The 24,386-nt window shown below is 33.8% G+C and overlaps 1 protein-coding gene across 1 annotated transcript in view; it reads right to left on the reverse strand.

Annotated features, from left to right (window-relative positions):
• The window catches only part of LOC133332905 (homeotic protein deformed), a 169,570-nt gene extending 168,468 nt beyond the window's left edge, over positions 1-1,102 (reverse strand). The window contains exon 1 of the mRNA XM_061541275.1: positions 325-1,102. Within this exon, the coding sequence (XP_061397259.1) occupies positions 325-1,102 (778 nt within the window). The remainder of the gene's footprint in view (positions 1-324) is intronic.
• Positions 1,103-24,386: the final 23,284 nt, after the last annotated feature.

The following is a 24,386-nucleotide window of genomic DNA, read 5'->3' on the forward strand; positions in this document are numbered from 1 at the left end:
AGCTTTAAATCTTTATTTGGGGCTATTGTATATTATTTTTGGGATGACTGACATCTTGTCCAATCGAATGAGGAATATTTTCGTAAATACGTATTCTATATCGAATACTTGTGAGTATTTTCAGTCCTTATTTTCTTGAACCTTAAAGGTTATAAAGGGGACAACTTGGAAAATATATCATTTTCCAAAGTTCTAAATGTGAAGATACCAGTTGAGCTTTTGATCTTGAAAGTGAAAAGTCCAACCTTCCCAAATTCATTTAAATAACAACTTAGAAGTATACATAGAACGATTCCTTCCGCATTTAATAGTTGATTTCCTTACCCAACTCTTGTAATCCCAGTGCCGTATTACTTGGCGGCTCCGTTGACGAACATTGCAGCGGCATATCCATCATCTGTGAATGTGGCGAGTGACCCTGAGAATGAGTACTACCCACACTACCATTTGTACCATAATAACTATTGTAATAACCACTTGAGGTAATTGCCGTTGTACCATTTCCTCCCGCTCCACCACTGGGAGATGTAATTGCGGGGGCATATAGATTTGAAGATCCTAGTGATGTAACCGATGGATCGGAGTGTAAACCACCAGCGGATGTCATATAGTCCGGTGTATGATGGACTCCAACGGCAGCAGCCGCCGCCGCTGCTGCATGATGACCATAATACCCGAGATTTTGATGATGTCCATGATGCGGGTGAGGATGATGTGTTGTCGCTGCTGTTGAGGCATAATTTGAATAGGCAGAATTTTGATGATGACTCGTTAGGCCATTGTTGGTGTGGGCATGGGAATGTGGTGGTGGCGGATGATGTGGATGGGTACTGGCCGCATGATGATGTGCCGCCGCAGCCATATAATCACTGACCATATCCGCCGGGTGTGTTGCATGAGGATGTGTTGGTGGCATACAAACCGCACCACCATTACCCGGTACCATATGACCCGTTGAGGCCGTCATCGAATAATGGCTATTGTATTGGTGATAATCATCAGCAACTGGAGGGAATTTCGGATCTAATCCATTATTCATGCCCATGGAACTCTGGACATGATGCGGTGCATGTGGATGATAACCCATTATGAAGGAACTCATTTTAGGGGGATCAAAATTAAACTCTTCGTTTGTATTTCTTTTTTAATTTTCAAAATCTTTTTAACACTTATTTTTATTTGGTCGTTATTTCAAATTATTTCTATTTTCACTTTTTATAAAACGAAATTTGTGAATGTGAAAAAAAATTTTTTGTTTTTTTCAATTCTTTGCACTTTTGTTTGTTTTTTTATATTCCTCTTTTTATTAATTTATATATTTATAATAAATATTTTAATTCTTTTTTTTTCATTTAACACTATCACTGTAGGAGGTATTCGGTTGTTTTAGCAAATTATACAATATGTGTATAATTATTTTATTTTTTGTTTAATTAAATTAAATATATTTTTTGCATGGTGCTGTTGTATTTTGTTTCACTTTCAATAAATTTTTGTTTGGTGTTTTCCTTTTTGTTTCTAGAAATATTTCCATGACATTGTGATGAGTTTGCAAATTTCGTAGCGGGAAAACATCTAAATCATATGTTATGTGTAATGTTACACGGATTCGAAAGCTTGGATCACACACAAGCTTTGCCGGCGCTTTTTTCCGGAAAAATGCAATGCCCTCAGACAGACATACAAAAACAACAAAACAAATAACGTTGGCAGTTGTATAGAAAACAAACGACGCTTGATTGATTCAATCAGACAATCCGTCCGTACCGTTCGTGACGAGACGTTCTTTTGTTATAAACAAACGGCAGAAAAACGCCAGCTAGCGAACCTGTTCGATTAGTACGCATTCGCAAAGATACACGCTCACTGTTGATTGCAGAGATACTGACAGCGGTAAACAGTAAGCCGTACTCATTCGGTGCTCGCAGGCTTTGTGATGGCAGCGAACACACAACCAACCATCTCTTCAGTTGGCAATTTGACTCTCTACGAAAAAATAACAACAACCCCAACAACAAACACACGCACGCACACACTGTATCGAGAAAACATGATTTACTGGTTTTCAATAGCAACAAAAACATTTCACTGTTCGTCGGTCGTCCATCATACACGACACACACAGAAAATGTTTCAATGCCTATAGTAGTTTAGGCCAGCCCACACTTCATACTCACCCATCAACAATAGAAGAGGCCATAATTGAGCTGCATACCATGTTGGTTTGCTCATCGTTTAGTGAACAAAAGCGAACCACCACCACCATGTTTGCTTCGTATAATTAACACAACATGGCATGTATGTTGAAAAGGGAGAGATATATTATAAAAGGGAGAGAGTGAGACAATGCATAAAATGAGTGAAACACACCCCTATAAATACAAAAAGAGAAAATACGTTTATTCTTTTACAATTTTAAAATATACCATAACAGTAAAGTCTCGATAACATTTACGATATGCTGAGGTGTTAATAAGGGGGCTTAATCGTATAGCTTGGTTACATATGATCGTCAGATCAAACTCTGACGATAACCGCATAATATTTAGATTGGTTTTTTGGTTTAGGCTTTTATTGTTAACAAAAGTTCGAAAAAAGAATACTTTAAATTTTTGCAGTTATATATTTGGTGGTTAAAAATTTAGGTGACATAAATACAAGAATTGATAATTTAAACCCACCGGGTTAACGAAATCCGGTTTTTTATTATATAATAAAAATAGGTTATAATAAATGAATACGATTTTTTATAAACGATCGTAAAAAATGCCCCAAGTTCATGTTATTTTTTGTATTTCCCAGCTAAAGAAAACCATGAATGAATGATGCTATGCTAAAATTGAAGAGAGAAAAATGAAACCAAAGAGTATTTGAAGAAGAAATGATTCATCAATTTTACCTTACATCCATTATATCCCGATGCGTTTTAAAAAAACCCGGAGAAAAAATTTACCCAACCAAAAATTTCTTGTTTTAGGATCCATCCACAACAACTTGGAATGTATAATAAATTTGTCATTCTGTTAATAACACCTAGGAGTTAATGGGGTATATTTATCCACGCTTTGATATAGCACAACACTAAATCAACTAAAATAGTAAAGATAATAAAACATGAACATATCGAGCTGTTTTTTCAGTTTTAAATCAGGTCTCAATTTGTGCTTGGACAATACTAAAGCAGCACTACAGTACAAACATATGAGCTCTGAGTTGAGTTTGATTTTCAATGTTAAAAAAATGTCTTTACATCTGTAAACAAGTTAAAAAGTCCCCGAGAATCTGGAATGTCAAATTATAGACACTTCAGAGTACCAAAAATGCGTCGCGTTCAACTTTATATGGGGTTATGTTTGCCGAAAATTTTCGATGTACGTCCAGAAAAAAGTCAGTAATTTTTTTACTTTACTGCCACTTCGGCGAGAAAAGGTTCTAAATCCAAGCATATACCTATATAGAATATTGTTCGCATAAATATATCCTACCCTGCAAAAACCCAGAGAATGAATCTAAAACCTTGAAAATACAGCAGATTTAGCATTACATCAAAAACCCGGTATTAATACTTTTTAGTGGAGACGTGTCAAATTAAAAGTTTCAAAAACTTTTGTTCTCTAGTGCCTATCCCGAAACATATACTCACATTGATAATTTTTAGTATGAACAATTTTACCTAAAGAGAATCCAAAGTATCAAATTGTAGCCAATTATACTATTTTCTCTTATAAAACTTGTAGCACTTTTATTTTGCACTTTTTATTTTTTTAGCACTTTTTTAAACAAAATCTATCATTTTTTATCAGCAATGGAAGACTGCATTAGAACATCAGTTCGTACTAATAAACAAATTGTCGGAGAAATAAAAAAAACAGTCATTTTGGACTTCAACGGAATTGATGAGATGCTTATCGTTGGATATAACCTAAGCAACAGATTGTAGACGAGCTTTGGTAACAGGTCCATATACCAGGAACCACCAAAGGCTCAAACGCGAACAAAATTTCGGTGAGAAAGCCTAAAGGTGAAAGACTCAGGCCTCAATATTGCAATGGCACTAGAGGCTGTTCAATAATGACAATGGGATTTTTTTGTATGGTGTTCGATCTTTTAACAAGTTTATAAAGAAATTGATGGGATTTTTTATAAAAATATGTTGGAAAACGCACTGGTTACCTCCGCAAATGAAAATATACCAATTGTTTGGTTATTTTAGCATGGTAATAACCTCAAACATACATCGAAACATGCCACAGGTGTGTTTCGGGAGTAAAAAAATCAGGGTTTTATAATGCCCAGCACAATAATCAGATATTCACTTTTCAGAAAATTCTTTGTAGTATCACAAATAGCAAAAAAAGATATAGTTTCACAAACAAACAGGCATAATCAATATGCTGTTGATCACTAGCATATTTGATTATTCATAAGAAAAAATGAAAAAGTTACTTTGGTTTTGACCAAGCAAAAATTGGGTCAATTTGCTTTTCCAAAGATTTTTATACCCTACGCAAATATGTTGTCAGGGTATTATAGCTTTGTGCAGCCCCAAAATTCACTTTATAACGGTAAATATAGAGAAAAACGTGGTTTCATGGATTTTCAATTTAAACTCGAATAACTAATTTACTTTTTAACAGATTTATATTATTTTTTTTTTCTTTCGAAGAGTACAATTTTTCCTTTTAAACAAGATATATATTTGGTAAATCGAAATTTTTGAGGATTGGCTGAGTTACAGAAGTTGAAATGTGAAAAAATACGCATAGAAAGACAAAATTTACTTTTCTTCGGACTTTACGATGAAATTATGACATCAAGCCATATAAGTTTTATTATATTACGGTGAAGAAAATTAAATTAGCTTTCGAAAATGATAAAAATCAGAAAAATCGGTTAAAAATGGATGGCTTATATACATGGGACTTATATACATTTTGTGTGACAAAATTTGTATTCTATGGCGTATATTCTCTAAAGGAAATATGGAAGTTGATACTATATCCAAGAGGAGTGGTTGACCTTTAAATTTTACAAACCGTTATGTTTGCAACAGGCAAAAGGAAACGAGATAGACCTATAAATATTTACAGGTGCTTATGTATTCAATACAAAAATGTGTATAAGTTATACATTTTTTAACCGATTTTTCTGATTTTTATCATTTTCGAAAGATAATTTAATTTTCTTCCCCGTAAATATATATCTTGTTTAAAAGGAAAAATTGTACTCTAGGGAAAGAAAAAAAGAATAATATAAATCCGTTATAAAGTAAATAAGTTATTCAAGTTTCAAATTGAAAATCCATGAAACCACGTTTTTCCCTATATTTACCGTTATAAAATTAATTTTCGAAGTGACCCAGAAAAACCAAAGGTATTTTCGTGGTCCAAGGAACTAAACGTATTTGGTACATTAGAACCCTTGAAAAATTTTCGTGTCGCACAGTGTTATTCATAAGAAAAAAATAAAAAAATCTTTAGTTTTGACCAAGCAAAAATTGCGTCAATTTGCTTTTCCACAGATTTTTTATTTCAAAATAAATTTTGTATTTATACTATTTTTAATTGAATAAAAACATATTTATTTCTGAAAAAACGTTCACTATAACTTTATTTAAAAATAAAAATACAGGTCATTTATTCTATTTGTAATTTTAATTTTTTTAGCTTTGCCTTAAATAAAATACGAACTATTTCACTTATAGTACATACAAATATATTTTCAAAGTCGACTTTCGTGTCGGATTTCAAAATAGTTCTATTCCACAGTCATGCCTAAAGTACGTTTACATTGTACCGGATTTCGTTAACCCAGTGGGTTTAAATGTCTATTTCATTGTACATATTTCAAATTAATCCTCGTAATGTAGGTTAACCCGGTATAAAATTCTAATGTAAATGCCGCTTTAGAGTAGTATTATAGAAGATATTATACTTTTAGATTCTAGATTAGGTTATTTTCGAAATAATACAGCTGTTTTAAAATTTGTATAAGAAAATTTATATCACAATCAATTAAATGTCTATTACATTCCCTTTTGCAATGACTCTTTTGAAACATTTGTTTGCAAACAAATGCTAAAACTAATTGTAGTTTTTGCAATGTCAAGGTTAAATGCTGTAAAAGACAACACCTTCATGTAGTATTGGGTACGCCCACACACAGCTAATTTTTCGCAAAAGACAACACTTTCAAACAAACGTGTTAACGCCTACTCATCCTTAACCAGTAGATTTAAAGTAGTTTTAAATTAATTTAGGCACTTCAGAATATTTCATTTCTTGACCTTGAGGCCAGTAGCATTCTGTGTGCTACTGAACGTGTGATTGGGTATTTTAGAAAAAAAAGTGTGCCGAATTGAATAGTTGTAATGCAGCGGATACGAGCATTTCGCAAGGGTTAGCGTCATTCTTAAAAAAATATAAACATGTTCTTTGCAAAATAGGTTATTTGACTTATTCATTCTCGTGACCAATCTATTTGAAGTAGTTCTAAAATAAATTAAAATATTTCATATCTGAACCAGTATGTTGATATGCTACTGAACTTGAATTTTGGTGAACTAGCATTATAAGAACTCAGAACAAATCGATCCGAAAGGCTCTTCTTAAGGCATTTTCACTTTTTCTTAACATTTTTCAACCAAATGTCACATTTGAATGCTATAAACACAACACCTTCATGACGTATTGCAAACGAACAGAAAGAGTTAATTTTTCGCAAAATACAACACTTTCATATAAAGGTAAACGCCTACCCAATTTTAATCAGTTCATTTAAAATAGGTTTGTGTTAAATGGGTTTAAGCATTTTCCGAATATTTCTAGTTTGACCTTGAGTTCAGTTTGTGTGCTACTACTCAATGTGTGATAGGACCTTTTGGAGATAATGTGATTTGACTAGCTGTTTACAGTAATCTAATTTTTGCAAGTTTATGAAGCATTATTAACATAAATAACTAATAATACATAATTAAATATGATGTTCCTCGACCTGATATTTTGATATCAACAGATGATTCCTTGCAGAACAATGCTTGACATTATTTGCAAATAGAAATTATTTCATTAGGGAATAAACTTGGCATAAAGGCAGAAATAATTACTCATGCTATACGAAACACTTTTTTGGGATATTCCCTATAAGAAACTCATTGAAAATCACAGCTATCGAATTGTGAGAGTTCAGAAAATTACACCTAAGAAATATTTACTTGCTGTTTAGTCTGCAATTTATTTTCATTTTGAAAATTCTATGTCAACTTCTTCATGTAGAATTGCTAACGTTCACACATTTATTTTTTCGCAAAATACAATACTTTCATACTAAAGTGTAAACTCCTGCACATCTTTAACCAGTAGTTTTAAATTATAAAGTATCGAACATTATAATAGTTCATGTTTGACCTTGACCTACCATTTGGAATTCTTCTGCATGAATTTAAACGCGTGCTCTGACTTTTTTTTTGGCAAATAATGTGGCTATTTGAGTAGTTTTAATGCAAATGTTTAAAGTAGCATCGTGCGAGGGTTAGCGCCATTTCATTATTCATTAGGGACTACCATCTCGGACTATGACCTCCATCACATAAATAGAAAAATAATGACGCCTTGGTATACAATAACAACAATGGATCGCATGTATCCTATTCCAAAACATTTGTTTCCATTTTGCAAACAACTCTCAAAAATTGAATCTAGTTTTGCAAATTCAAGGTTAAATGCCATAAAACATAACACCTTCGTGCAGTATTGTGAACGCCCACACAATTAATTTTTCGCAAAAGACAAACAACACTTTCATACAAAGGTGTAAACGCCTACTCATCTTTAACCAGTAGATTTAAAGTAGTTTTAAATTAATTTAACCACTTCAGAATATATCGTTTCTTGACCTTGAGTCTAGTGTTCTTCTGTATGCTACTGGAAGTGTGTTCGGACATTTTTGCAAATAATGGTACGACTTGAATAGATGTAAGACAGCTGTTTAAAGGAATCTTTTAAGGGTTAGCGCCATATTAATTGGGAATGTGACTGATCTATATTTTTGTAAGAAACATAATGACAATGCACACTTCTCTTTACACATTATTACTTAATGATTTTTTGAATTCTATGTAAAATATTATTGTTTGAAAAGAGTAAATGGACCAACATTGACATATCGATGCAATAAGAAGAATATAATTGTTTTTTTATTATTTTAGAATCGGCAACTGTCATAAAGACGTTTATAAATTCGAATTTAATAATTTGATACAAAACAATTGGATAATTATTTCCAGTATTTCGAAATATTGACCTATATTAGACCTTGTTTATGATTTTCAATGTGAATGAAATAATCATCATCTCATCCTTCATTTGCTTTCGATATGACGATATAAATGAAATTTCGATATAATGTTGACCTATTATTTAAGTACGTATAGGTATTTATTTTGGTATAGAAACATTTTCCAAATTCCGGGTTTTGGAAAAGCCAAAATATTTGTATTATAATATATTGGCCTATGTTATATATGTAAATCAGTTTTAATTAAATACAAAATATGTCGATTTGAAATAAAGCCAAAAAACTGTTGAGCGGCGAAGTAAGGTGGACGAGGTCGACTGTTATTCAATATTTGGACCTCTAATAATAGTAAAAAATATCATAATTTATAGTACCCTGTATCCGACCACATACATCAAGAGAGTTGAAAATTATTTAAAATGCAAATGATTGTCTTTCATATGTTTTTAATTTATCTACACCCTGTCATCTTACAGAAAACTAGATGCTATAATGAACATATTGGTTGGGAAAAACGAAATCTATTATTTTTAAATGAACTATAGAGCTTTATTTAACATGCTTCGGAATGTCCGCATTGGGCCAGAAGTCCTGCTCTCTATTTGCAAAAATTAAAAATTATAGATACCAATTATTTATCATTAAATAACTTTTGCAAAGCAAGTAAAATATAATAATCGCTTGGGGTCACGTCCGAACTGTATGGCAGATGCATCAAAACTTCCCAACCAAGCTCCCGAAGATTTTGGCAAGTCACTGTAGATTTGTGTGGCCTAGTGTTGTCCTGGTGGAACACGACACCTCTCCTGTTGGCCAATTTTGAACGTTTCTGGTCAATTGCAATCTTCAAACGGACCAGTTGTAGAGACGAGAGATCAGAATTTAGCGTTTGAAAGCTGACATGCCGGTCAACTTCGATCATTTCTCCGATTTTATCGACATTTTCATAATGGATTTATTTTTCCCCAACCTAATACTTGGACTTAAATAATCTCCCCAAAAGTATAGAATAGTGTTAAACTAAAATAAATTTATTTTATCCGATATATGTAATTTCCCGTTTATATAAATATTATATGCCCAAACATGCTCTATTTTGAAAATTTTATTGCGAATTCTGTTTAATCACAACTTATCAGTATTAATTTTAATTATAATATAAAAGGCATATATTATATTAACCCACATAACGTCAGAGATTTTTTCTTCAAATACTTAAATTAGATTTTAAAGCTTTAATATATGTTTAATAAATTATTATTTTCGAAAAAAAATAGTTTTATTATGAAGCTAGGAGAGTATAAATAAAACATTGATAGAAATTGCCCAAGAAAACGTTTGTTTTCTAGCATTGGTATTACAATTGTTAGTGTTGTTTTAAAAGGCACCAAATGAGTTAAACTACATTTATAATTTCAGAAAACTTTATACCAGTTTTTCATCATTTAGAATATTTCAGTACAATTACAAAACTTTCTGGCTAAAATCAAAATTGAAATTGTACACGTTTTTTCCGGTACATCTAACACATTCTATGTGTTTTGCATTTCAGAATGTCTTAACAAATGTCCAGATTCCTAAACATTGTTTTCATTCCACATATTAGAAGTAATCAGATCACTAGTCTACCTGAATGCAGTTTTATAGACAATACTGTCATGCAATACAAATTGTAAGAGATTAGCTGGAAGACAGAGACAACAATATCTACCATTTCATTTTCTCATTGAACAAAAATACGAATGGCGCATGACGTGCTTCTTTGTGAAACGTCATCATGTTTGACATAACACCGCCTCCTTGTGTTAACCACTTCGCCATCTGCCCTAGCAAAGATACAAAAACAACAACAACAGCAAAACAAAATACAATAACAAAAAGAAAAAAAGAAAATTTCAAACATTTGTTTGCTTTTGAAACAGTTTTGTTTTTTTATTCGGCAGCAACGGGGTTTCATTGCTTTTGTGTGGCACAAATCAAACAAAACAGCGCTCCCAAGTTGAGAGTTCAAATTTTATTTTACATTTGCGTTTCTTTTTTGTATTCGAGGTGAAGAAAATCGATCGTTTATGGATTTTTGTTGGTAGAATTTTCTGAAATAAAAATCCAAGTATCACGAAATCCATATCGAATTTAAAGTCCAGTCCATAGTCTCGTTTCAGTTTGCTGCCATTGTAAATTCAATTTTGTGCTTCAATTTATTGATTGGGAAGTTTTTTTTATTATTTTTATTATTAATTTGTTCAAGCTTGCAGTGTGGACTATTTAAAGGTCGTCGTGGTTGAATGTATGAATTGGGTGGATACATAAATGAATGGAATTTGTGTGTTGCCACTGTATACTTATATTTTTGGCTACTGTTATTGTTTGTTGTATATGCAAGAGGAAAACAAAGTTGTATATTGGTTACACTTAGAAAAATCAAATTTTAAATGACACCTAAAAGATTTGAAATTTTTTTAATTTATGATTAATTTACGGAAGATAAGGCAGATATGACAAGCACATTTTTTCCGATAAATGAATGTGAATTTTTAGTGATTTTCAAAAGGAAACACTATGTTACGTTTCTATTCGACTGAAATGGTGAATGAAACATTTGTAAGCAAAACTGAATGAAACATGTTATCCAAAAACTTTTATTTATAAATTAAAGTGGTAAAACGCTATTTTATAACTACAACCCTTTGTTGTGAGTATATAATATATATCTTTATCCAGACTTCAAGAAATATCGATATACATAATCCGGCTATACGCCACTTGACCAATTGTCAACAAAATTTGAATTTGGAATGCGAATCGAAACTACATTTTCATAACTCAGACGGAGCGAATAAACTGTGACAAAGGGTATTTTCTGCTGATACGTTAAATACAGTGTAAATTATATGGCAAGGTCCATTTGATCATTATCACGTACCAATAACATTTTTGAATTAAGCCACCATTTTTGGTCCGCTTGAAAATATTGTCGAGGTCATATATGACTTCACGAATTATAGATATGAATATATAACACATAAAATCATCTTACCGACTATGAGACATATATAATTCCACTAATATAGTGTGATTCCGACTATGGATTAAAAATTGTGAATATGCACCAATTTTTATTTGTCTATTTTTATTTGTCCCGGAACATTTTTGGTTTGACTCTGAATTTAATCTCATTAATAATAATGATCAATAAAGGTACACCTTTAAGTATATATGCCATATATTGGACAGGCAAATTTTGGTGCTAACAATAGGACATGCAATCTTCTATCTTGGTTCGGTGTTGGTACTTTTTGTAGGAGGGAATTTCTACCGACAGAGAACCAAACATTTCGGTTAAAAAATCCAATACTCAAAATATCAAAAATTGGAGGTATTGTTTTATAAAAACATGATATTATTAATGTCGGTCCATCCACTAAAGCACCGAATGTTTGGGTTATCTTATTAGCCCCTAAGACATATGGCTAATGAGGGCATATACACTTGGATACGCCAAAAATGTGCCTCTTCAAAATATTGGTTTTATTCCCCATGTTTCTTTGGACTAAATCTGTTTCAGACAATTTGGAGTCGTTGTACAATATTCCGTCCGTATGTCTGTCTGGCCGGCTGGTATGCACGAGAACTACCGATTTCATCCAAAAATTGCACATCGTAATATTTCTTCCAAACTCTCCTTCTGGTACCTCCCCCACAAAATGCGAACGGAAGATCCGATTTGAACTAAACATCAATTCAATCATTAATTCTGAAGATGGGACCCATTGGTTCATGTCTTCTGGTACCTACCTCACAAATGGTGAAAATTTTCATTATTTAGAAATCCAATATCAGGCGAATAGAATGTCCGATATGAACAAAACCCGAAAACTCTTTGATAGAAACATATACCTTATATTTCATCCAAAAATTGCACATCGTAATATTTCTTCTAAACACTCCTTCTGGTACCTCCCCCACAAAATGCGAACGGAAGATCCGATTTGAACTAAACATCAATTCAATCATTAATTCTGAAGATGGGACCCATTGGTTCATGTCTTCTGGTACCTACCTCACAAATGGTGAAAATTTTCATTATTTAGAAATCCAATATCAGGCGAATAGAATGTCCGATATGAACAAAACCCGAAAACTCTTTGATAGAAACATATACCTTATATTAAATGAATAAACCAAACCATATGCTGAGGGTACATATCTGTCGGCAACATCGACTGAAACTTTTTTACTTGTTGGTAGAGTGAGAAAAACTCAAAATATCGCAATTTGGGACGTACCGTTATATGGGTGCTACCCTAATAAGTAGAACAATATTGATAATTTTTGATAGGATGAGAGATCTCAAAATAACAAAAGCCTCAGATGAATATTTCCAAGTGTTGCAAACGGAAAGGCAAATATTAACTCTATCACTTCGGATAAAAAATGTGGCGAATATCTAATATACTATGCCAAATTACAAAAACTTCATGTGGAAAAATAGGCTAGGACATCTAAAATCAGATGGGACACTGCTACGAGTGGTACGTCAAAATAAGGACTCACATTAACCCTTTGAACCCCGAATTTTTAACCGTGATTATAGAATGGTTTAATGTACCCAGATTTAATGCAACTGTCCTGAATAGGATATAAACAAAATTTGACATCGCTACATCCTTGCATTCGGGAGATCCAGTACATACTTACTAGAAAATAAAAGTCCAATATCAAGATAACCAAATGCAATATCGACGAAAAATCATTTTAAATAAATCTCCATTTTTTTTACAAGAATCAAAAATAATTCTGATGACGCATTTCGTACTATTCGAATACGAAGCGATTTAAATAATTTGGACTGAATACACAAATTGGTACTGTACACATGTTTTCCCTTGTTTTCTATAACTTGACCTAAACTTGACCAAAAATTTGAATTTATATATTTATGGTCTGTGTATTAAATATAAGCTCTAAAACATGTTGTTGCCTTTGGGCAACATTGGGCCGGTAAGGGTTAAACCAATTCTGTCAGAAGGTTTTTATCCCATGAAAACCCGTAATGCTAAATTCTAGAAATGTTTGTTGAAAAATGTGGTGTAGCCAAAATGGGCTGGGTACTTTTTATGGGGATATGACAAAAAATTAATATATGTTGAAGTATGCCAATAAGACTTCAATATTTTGCCAACAATATGTTTTCTTTGAGAAAGTGCTTCTTCTATTCACTTTTAAAGTTTCACCGATTTTTCAAACAAAAGTATGGCTATTTGGGGTTTTTAGTATGCACCTAATATGTTTCATGTTTACTTCTTCTAAAATAAATATGGAAGTCTTCCAATTATTATTATCAAAATCCTTATTAATGTTCAAAATATTCCCTTTCATTCGATATTTTTTTTTTTAATTCATATCAATATTTTGCTAAGTGTAATGCTCCTCAAAAAGGGATATGAATGCCTGACAGACGCATCACAGACGGTGCAGACATTATGCTGACTTGCAATATCGGTTAATAATTGTTGTTATTGCGTTAAATATTCCAAACAATACAAAAATTATTGGTAATATTGATGTTACTGCTACTTGTATCGGTGGCGGCACAACCTTGTTGTTGATGTTCTTGTCATCGCCGCTATCATCATCATTATTGGCTATGCTGTTTATTGTAAATTCTTTATGAGATCGGCAACATTTCCCTAACGTGAAAATTATTGTCCATTGTTGGTTAGCTGTTTTGGGTTATCGTCTGCCGCTGCTGTTGGCTATTCCATTGAGATACACATAAATTCGGAAAATGACATGCAACATTTTTGATAGCCGAAAAGAGCTCAAAGTGTGCCGTACCCAATTTTTCGTCAACACATTTTTGGGAGAAGGAGGTAAAACATAAGTGAGTTTGTGGAGTGAAGTGTATGTGTCTGTGTAGTTGTTTTTCTACAATTCATTTTTTGTATTCAATTAGTTTAAGTGTTATTTTGGCGCTAAGATTTTTATTTGCTCTGTCTGCAATTACGACTATAATTAATAGTCTTTCATTTCATTAGTTTATACTTTTTTATGGTCTTGTTTTCATTTTCTGTTGTTTTTTTTTTCTTCTTTTTTATTTTTGTGGCATTTAATGCTGTTTTGATCCATTTATGATTACAGTAATTAATTTGAGTCGAGTTCAGTTAACTATTATAATTAAGTTGTTAATAGTTGATAAAAAATGTTAATAATGTGGAAATTAATTAGAATTGAAGTACTTTAGAGAAATAATTAATATGAAATTGATTTTAAAGAGAACGTAGTATGTAGCAACTTACTAGTTGACACAAATTAATATTCTTTCAATTTTTTCCATAGGATTTTAAGGTTAAATTTTCGGTGACTAGCACAAAAATTGGATTATAATTGCAATAATTTTTAAGAGACTATGAGAGAATGACAACGTAAAATGTTTTTATAATTCCTCTCAAATAAGAGTTATATGAACAATAAATGAAACGATACCATTCCACGTTATTTGGTTTCACTTGTACCACTGTTGTTTCCAAAGTCGAATAATTATTTTTTAATAACATAAACTACGACCAATGAAATCCATAACCACACTTTTGCTCACTTAATAGCATTTTAAATTGAGTCGACTTTGCTAATATAGACAGCCTCATTGATATTGTGCTACAGCATATGTGACCACAACAGGAACAGCTCAATAAATTTGTAATTAAAATTTAGTTATTGTAATAGTATTTACCCTGAACGAAATTTAATTATGGCACGCGTATAAATAAAATTTAACATTATATAAAATTATCTGACATATTTGATTTAAAATATGAATGTGTCGTTATACGTTCAAAAGAGAAGTTGCGTTGAAAGTGTGAGCTGATATGTGCCCCGAGTTCACCCATAAGAATTATAAAAAAAATGGGTCGAGGCGTCGGGTTAGTTGTCCCCATCGAGCGTCCCAAATGTTGACGACCCCTACAAACGTATAAAGGACCACGATCTGCAAATCTGCACTTGGAACAGAACTGGCGGAGTTTTCGCTTTAGCGAATGTACTCACGAAGAACTAGAAACAGAATATGACCGCTGCCTTGGCCATGACATTAAAATTCTGCTAGGAGATTTTAATGCAAAAATCGGAAGGGGAAAATATTTTTTGACACGCCGTCGGAAAATTTGGTTTACATTTAGAGACATCCGACAACAACAAAGGGTGAATGACTTCCTGACAGCAAAAACATGGTAGTTAGCAGCACCAGATTCAAGCATCTCGATATAGACAAGGCCACCTGGATTTCTCCCGATCAAACAACGAAAATTCAATCCAGTGTTTTAGACGTTCGATCGATCCGAGAAGCGCACCATAACCTTATAGCAGTCGATTTTCGCAATCGTCCTAAAAAGCAGTAAAGGGCGATCTAATATAATACGGAAACTCGACAGCAAAAGCCTTGCCACCTGCTACACGAAAGCGATAATAATAAAGAAGCACAATGGCAACGAACTGCCCACTCCCCACAAACTGCAGCAAAAGCAACACTTAGGTACCAAAAACCACCATCAAGAAACCCATGGTTCGATCGGGAGTGTCGTAATGCTACAGAGGCGAAAAATGCAGCGTATAGGACAACCCTGCAGACAGTAGCAAAACGCAATGCGAGAGAGAATAAAATGTAACCAACGAGTAAAACACCAAATCGAAGACTTTGGTGCAGGCACATCCTCCTGTAGAGATAAAGAAGGAAACCTGACGACAGATACAGAAAGCGGGCTGAGGGTCTGGGAGGAGCATTTTGAAAAGTTTCTGGTATCAAATAGTGGCGATGAAGAAGATACCCCACAACCAATAAGAGATGACAGTATAGATTGTACACCACCAGGCCTAGATGAGGTCAGTATAGCAATTAATCGGCTAAAGAACAATAAAGCAGCAGGTACCGATATATTACCAGCAGAACTATTCCAGACCGGTGGCCAGGTGTTGATCGGGAGCATGGATCAACTGGTTAGTATAATTTGGCTGGAGGAATGCATGCCCAATGAACCTCAGCTCCTGTGTTCAGTGCACAAAAAAGGAGACAAGACTATATGTGCCAACTATAGATGAATTAGTCTCCTTCCCATCGCATATAAATCGCTATCCAGTGTGCTGAGTGAACGACTGACGCCAATAATTTGATCTTATCAATTCGGCTTCATTCCTGGCAAATCCAACAGAATTTCACATTGCCCCAAATCCTGGACAAAACCCACGAAAAACCACCTATTAATCGGCTATAAAGCCCTATTCCATTGCCCAAACCGTTCAAAGGTATTAAAAGCCATGTCTGCTAAATTATTGCAAAATTATACGGCTATTCAGGATAATTTTAAGTGGCACAAGGTCAGCAGTTAAAGTTAAATGGACCTGGAAAAGGGAGACGCAAAGGTGAACAGAAATGGCACTCGGTACACCAAACAGCACATGTTACTCTCTCGGAGCCCTTCAAAACCCAACGAGGATTCAGACAAGGTGATAGTTTGACGTGGAACCTTTTAAACATCCTGATGGAAAATGTCAAACGAGATGCTCTCTATTTGAAAAAAAAAACTGTAGTAGTCGATTTTCACAATCCTCCCTAGATACCAATTTTTTATCATTGACGAGAAATTTGCAAGGATGATAATCGCTTGTTCCAAGTCCGAACTGTATGGCGGATTTCCGATTTGCACGTTTTGTTATATGATTTGTTGCCATTTTAAAGGTAACTTCATAATGCCTCTTCCATAACCAAGCTCAATTTTTATCCGAGAAATTTGCAAGTTTCTGGCGGAGGCGAGTCACTGTAGATGCGTGTGCCCTAGCGTTGTCCTGGTGAAACACCAAATGTATAGCAGAACCCTCCTGGCCGTTAGCCTTGGTTTGGCCACTGTTTGAGGTGCTTCACCACTCCTTAACCACGATCGTTTTCGTATGTGATCCAATCACTATCCGTTTAAAAAATGGGTCTATCTCATTCCGTTTGGCCAAGGCTTCGCAGATGGAAATTCGATCCATACTATTTTTTTCTGTTAATTGGTGTGGCATCCAAACATCGAGCTTCTTTTTGAATCCAGCATTGTGTAAATGGTTTAAAACAGTTTTATGGTTGATTTTTAGCTTTTGGGCCATGTTACAACTGCTAAGATACCGGTCAACTTCGATCATTTCTCCGATTTTTTCGACATTTTCCCCAACCTAATATTTTCCTCTATGTCACACTTGAATAAATGATTTGCCATATATGTATTTCATTTGTAAACCCCTAGTCCTACATTTTCAAATCCTAATATCAAACGTTCAATTCGTGTAGTACACAAACATATTATGCAACATTTTTATTGTCAATAACAGGCAGTTGCTCCTTATTAAAATGTAATTTAAATACCAAAACAAAACTTTTGCAGAGAAGACCATGAACATAGTCTCTCTCTCCCTCTCTCGCTTCGCCTAACCTAAACTTTGCAAGTTGATATAGAAAAAAATAATAAAAATTGTATAAAAAGTAACATTGGTCAAATGATTGACATGACAGTTAATGTTAGTAGTAGTTGTTTTTTCTTCTTCTTTGTTGTTTTTGTTTCCTATTCGTTTTTCTTTGGAAAATCCAACCAAAAAGGAATGTTCAAAAAATAATAATACAAAAACGACACTAAGAACCCAGAAAAAAATTCAACATGTCTGCCTTGTACAACTTATGGGGTGGCCTCGGATGTCGCTGTTACAATGTGGCCCAAAAGAGCATAAGAATCCGAATAAAAAGAAGAAGAAGAAGTAAAACAAAATCCCAATCCAAACTCACTCTTGCAATCAGTTGCGACTGTCAAGCGGCAAAGGAAGTTCACTTGCTGCACAACTTTGATTAATGGATTTGTGTTTGTTGGTCTTACCGTACGTATGTACGTACACCCGGTGTGGTGTTGGCTGTGTGGCACATTATGCTGTTGACGACGCTCTGTATGTTCTTTGTTGGCATTGCTATTATGTTGTTGTTTTTGTTTTTATTATTATTATTGTTATATAAATGTAAATCTGTGTAGTTAGATGGGGACAGTGGGTCAAGGTTTCAAAATCAAATTTAAGGCAATTCAATACGAACTAAATGCAATAGTTTTGAATGTATATGAATCCTATCATTGAATTATATATACTCTAGGCTCCAGTCAATATGCCGAAGACAATAATTAAAATATAATTAAAAAAATTAAAACTGTCATAGAACCCATAAACAACTTATTAACTAAGTTCGATAAAAAGCTACTCATTTTTGTATTAAAAAATTAATAATGAAATATGTGTCTGAGCCACGGTGAAGCGGAATACCATAGATGTTATTGGCTATTGCTTTAATGTTTTAAATTAACATAATGACAAAACTAGTAACAACAAATAATAACACTCAATATTTATAAATATTAAATAGGTTTTCACTTAATTAAAAAAGAATTGAAATTTAATGTGTAGCCACCATTTACGCACAAAAACACATTTATCTCCTCAAGCAGATGTATATGATGCGTATCCCAACATTTCATTTTGTGGGGAAGTAGCGCTAACAAGCCAATCTAAATAGGGGGTTGATTTCCGATCGAACATGTTGGGGATGTTCTTATGTAAATTTGCAAAATGACACGTTGACAAGTGTGATTGACTGGCTGACTGACTGTGTGTTGTCTAGTATGTCAACAAATTTCCAATTGTTAGATGCGATTAATGCGAATACATTAATAACAGAAGGTAATTGGAAAACATTGTGTGGCATAATATTTCTGAAAACTGTTATTTTGATATTCGAAGTGAGTGATTTAAATATTTATGTGAATTTTACTAAATTCAATGACGACAATAATATGTTTTGGAACAATGAAATATAAAAAATGTCTGTGCTAGGAAAATTGGCTGGCCACAATGTATTGTATTTGCATATAAAAATATCAGGAAATCTGTCATACCAAGATTTTAAGGAACGAATTTGCGAATTTTGAATATTTCCAATCTCATATTTTTCTTTTTAAAATGTTTTTTAACAGCTGTTTGATTTTTATTATAAAATTAGCTAAACCCGCGGTGCCTATCAGCCTGTTAAAATTACTATATTATTTTAGTCAAAAATATTTCGCACCACTGCCGGATTTAGATATGAGTAATTTATTTTGAAGGTGGTTTAAGTCCATTTTATATTCTAATACAAATCTCGGTAAAAAAAATACAAAACATATCACGTTATAAAATCTATCATGTTTAAGGTCACAAAGCCACAGGATATAAAATTATTAATAATTTCCGGCGATATCCCCAGGATATTTATCCGGCTCAAATAAACCTTTTTTGATTTTTTAAATTTTTTCGGTTTAATTTAGTGACCTCAATGAAGTTCTGGATTGGTTTGAACTCGATAGGCTTGTTTAGACTTGGGTGCAAATATTTGATTAACAGATGAACTGTTCGCAAATCGCCACCTCATACTGGGAGAAGGCCACGCGAAACGTGGCGTCGTTTTCAATTTAAAGGGCAATCTAAAATAATTCCACTGCATCCTGTAGTTAAATTCGAAACCGCTTAGGTTTAAAAATTAGCGAAATAAGGAAATGTTGTAGAGGTCGGTTTATACAGTTGAATAACCGAAAATATCTCTTAAAAAAAAAATTAAAAGGCAGACTTGAATTCAACACGCTCAACTCTACTGGAATGTAAAGAAGAGAGGACTATGCCAATTTCTGACGACTTTAAATTCAATTTAAAGGATTTGACGTATTCGTTAAAGCATAGAGGAGGTGACATGACAATCTGGAGTTGTTTTCAGGGCAAGGAATTGGACCAGGGAGATCATTAACTCATGAATCAAAAACCAAAAAAAGTTCCAAACAAAAGATGATTTTTGAAGGCAGATAAAATATCCTGGGAAGCGATATTGTCTGAAATATATATAAATTGGACACCCCTTGATTATTTGGAGCCCGATTAACTCGAAGTTGGTCGAAAGTATATATGTGCTATGTCTGCATATCTACCAAACACAATTACCTCATTCTTTGCTCAATTTTATACATTGTGCATAATTTATCGTTTGGCCCTATGGCAACTCATAATAAATAATCCCCTTCCAGTCCAACCAAATGCGAAGCATAACCTTCCTGTCCGTTAGTCCTGGTTTGGCCACTGTTTGAGGTGCTCTTTGACCACGATCGTTTTCGCACAGGGTTATCATATGTGATCAATTTCTCATCTCCAGTCACCATTCGTTTAAAAAATGGGTCTATCTCATTCCGTTTGGCCAAGGCTTCGGGAAGGAAATTCGATCCATCCTATTTTTTTCTGTTAATTGGTGTGACACCCAAATATCGAGCTTCTTTTTGAATCCAGCTTTGTGTAAATGGTTTAAAACAGTTGTATGGTCCATTTTTAGCACCTGGGCGATGTTACGACTGCAAACATGCCGGTCAACTTCGATCATTTTTCCGATTTTATCGACATTTTCGATGAAAAATAATGGATTTCTTCTTCCCCAACCTAATATATTTTCGTTTGATTTTAATTAAATTATGCACTAAGGACCGAAAATATGGGAGCTATATCCTAATCTGAACTGATTCTAACACACGTTTGGCTATATATGGGAGCTATATGTATGGGAGCTATATATATCGAATTAGAAATCGATTTAAAAAAACTTCGCATACATTAATCTGGACCTAATTCAGTACGCTGTGCACAGTGTGGTGAAGGGTGTAATAAGATTTGCTGATCCTTCTGTTCCATTAAAATTTATAAGATTCTCTACAGGTTTCGAGACACTTTCTGTACCTGTAAATTGAAATAGGCATGGGGATAGGTGATAGTATATGTCTATTATGATAGGAAAATGTGAATAAAAAATATATTACATTAAAAGTTGTTTGATATATAAAAAAAGGATTTTAGCCGGATTTTGGCAGCCTACTTGAAATGGTTTGGCAGTTAATTTGTTTTTATCCATAGACCAACTTCTCTAATTATGCCCAAAAATGGGATATCTGTCACATAGGGCGTTTGTTAAATTTGTTTGTGATGGTTTAGTTTTTTTCTTGTCTAAGAGTACAAGCATATAAAACAACCGAATTTCAGGGTAATTAAATATATAATGTTTTTGGAAATCGTATGTATATACCGTAAAAACTCGCTAATCCGGATAAATGATTGCAGACCCCTATTCGGAATACCGAGATTTCCGGATTATCGAGTATTTTTAATTTGTTTACATTTATATCAATTTTGTGATAATTTTAGTTAGTTTTACGTTATTATTAAAAATTACAAATTTACAAACATTTTTTCCGTAACAAACTCTGGCCACAGCTGGGTAATATTTGTTTTTATACGTAAAAAATCGGTATATATGTTGGTGTTCTCGTAATAACAACTTTAAGAAGATGGTGAATTGGAGAATCAATACCATCAGATTATAAATGAAGAATACCGCAATATTGTCAACTAAATGATGAATTGTTGTTAAACGGTTAAAATCGCCATCTCATTTTCCACTTAGCATAGATTAAAAATTTAAATTTGCTTACACCTCGGGCCTCCACGGGATGCGTGTAAGCATTTTATTTCGATTAATAATAAAATCAATACCTGTCACCGACGTTTAAACATGCACTTCCCAGTACACGCGTTTATTTTCACCAAATTTCATTCATTGATGTTCGCTTGTCAGTCATTTCGTGGACTTGCCCGTTGGTTATTGCCACAGATAAGTTTTGCGTGCCTGTTTTTTGCCTTTTTTTGCAAATTACAGGTTATTATCATAACTGCGGACAGCTTCGGAAAAAAGTCATTTTTCAGAATTGGCAAATTGTTTTTTTCGAAGATCACTACGCAAATTAAACAACATTTTATAGTTAAACTACTTAAATGAAATTAACAGCGAACTAAACGTTGTTTTGAAATGTGGAGAAACATGGAGCAACAAACCTTAGAAAAGGGGGCTTATTTGCTCAAATACGATGGCTTACATTTTGTATTTGTATTTTTTTTTTTCATTTCCAAACATCATCGATCATGATGTAGTAGTTCTCTTAAATATTTTATGCATAATTAAGGAATCCAATGACGTTCATCTTCTTTGTTTTCCTGGCATTTTGTTGTTCTATTTGAAATGGTCCAAAATCGTTGTCAAAAGTCAAAAACAAAACTGAAATCAATACTTTTTATCGGTAGTTGGTCGCAACTGCTGCTGCTAAACAAAAACAATAACAACGACAACATCAACGTGAACATCGGGGGCAGCAGCACCAGTCTCAACATCAGCCTTAAAACTAATGATTTATAATTAACGATAAACACAAGTATTTACAGACAATTTACACTCGAACGGTCACCCAAGTTAACCGTCACCGTCAAACGACCAACCAACCGACCAACCAACCGACCAACCAACTTGGCTTGTATCAGGAGACAGGTCAACCAACGGCAACAGCAACAACAATGAAGAAAATCTCCAACCACAATTGGATTGGAATGGACGACGGACTGCCGCCGTTCGGAGTTCATAAGAAACATCAGTCACAAAATTAAATATGGTTCAAACATGAACAATTTCGAAAAACGTTTACCATTTATCATTGGCCCGAAGTATCGCCAAGCAAAGAGCAACGAGGAGAGGCGGCGATTGGAAGGGAAAAATATTATTAACTGTCATATTATGTTTAAAATTTGGCCTAAAGTGATGTTTTGATGGAAAATGTTTAACAAAATTTTCACTTTGACTCATTAAAAGATGGAGATAATTATTCGAACGACCACTACAGACCAACGATAGAAACGCACAGAGAAAACTGTTCATGTGGATGGACGGATGGATGGCTGAATGGATAGATGATGGTTTGTTAGAAGTCGCAGCATTACCAACAATAACAAAAATAGCAATTACCATATTAAAAAATCTAAGAACCCTTTAGGCTCTTAACCATTTTGAATTATAGTTGTAGCAAAAAAAAAGGACGGTGAGCCGACATTCATTAGATATCAGTGGAATCACTTCTATGAGTTGTTTCCAGTGTTGGCAATATTGTGATTTTGGGTGTAGAATGATTCTAGGTAAGGGGTCTTTGGTAACAGCGTATACAGTTTTTATGGGGTACTTATTAGTCCCTGGATAAGTGCGGGTAGTTGGTGTAGGGGACCATGAGTGATTTAAAATATGCTAAACTATGGTTATCACCCTTAGCCATAAAACAGGGTCTAATAGTGATCATTTTCTGGTAAAAATTTGCGTAGTTCCGGGCCGTACTAGTTCAATGGAAATACTCCTTTTACTCTTGTTCATATAGATGTAATGGTTCGCCTAGATCTTCCCCAAAGCCTATTAATATGTCATAAATCTGAACCAATTTTCATGAAACTTAACATACAGTATTCTAGACTTAATTCATTTCGTGCAAATCGAAAGATATATAGGGCCTTCGGTGCACCATTTACATTAAATCGGACGAAAATATATATGGAAGCTATGTCTAAATCATAACCGACTTTTCACAATTTCAATAGGGTTTGTCATGGGTCAAATAGATGAGCTGTGCCAAATTTCATCCAATTCGGATCATAAATGCTACCTGTACTTTGTTTATAACTTAACATGAACAGACGGACGGATGGACATGCATAAATCGACTTAGAAAGTGATTCTATGCATATTCTCAAACGGAACCATGTGTCTATTTCGTTACCTTTTGCCTGTTACAGACATATGCGCAAAGACGGGTATATGAAGAATTTCGGGCTGTAGTTCAGGAGTAACGGAGCAAAATTCCCAAAAATGATGATGAGATTTGACGAATTCAATGAACTATATAACTTTATTTAACATGCTTCCGAATGACCGATTTGGGCCAAATAAGGTAACTTCATAATGCCTCTCTCATAGAAGCCCTGATCTCTATTTGCAAAAACTCTAGTAGTCGATGGCTGATACATTAAAACTTCCCAACCAAGCTACCGAAGTTTCTGGCGAGTCACTGTAGATGTGTGTTGCCTAGCGTTGTCCTGGTGGCCGTTTCTGGTCAATTGCTATCCGGTCACTTTTTTCATTTTTCTTTATACTTTCA

The sequence above is a fragment of the Musca vetustissima genome, unplaced genomic scaffold, assembly GCF_032173495.1.
Source record: "Musca vetustissima isolate MV318-11 ecotype Yass unplaced genomic scaffold, APGP_CSIRO_Mvet_v1 utg1079, whole genome shotgun sequence".
NCBI classification, from domain to species: domain Eukaryota; kingdom Metazoa; phylum Arthropoda; class Insecta; order Diptera; family Muscidae; genus Musca; species Musca vetustissima.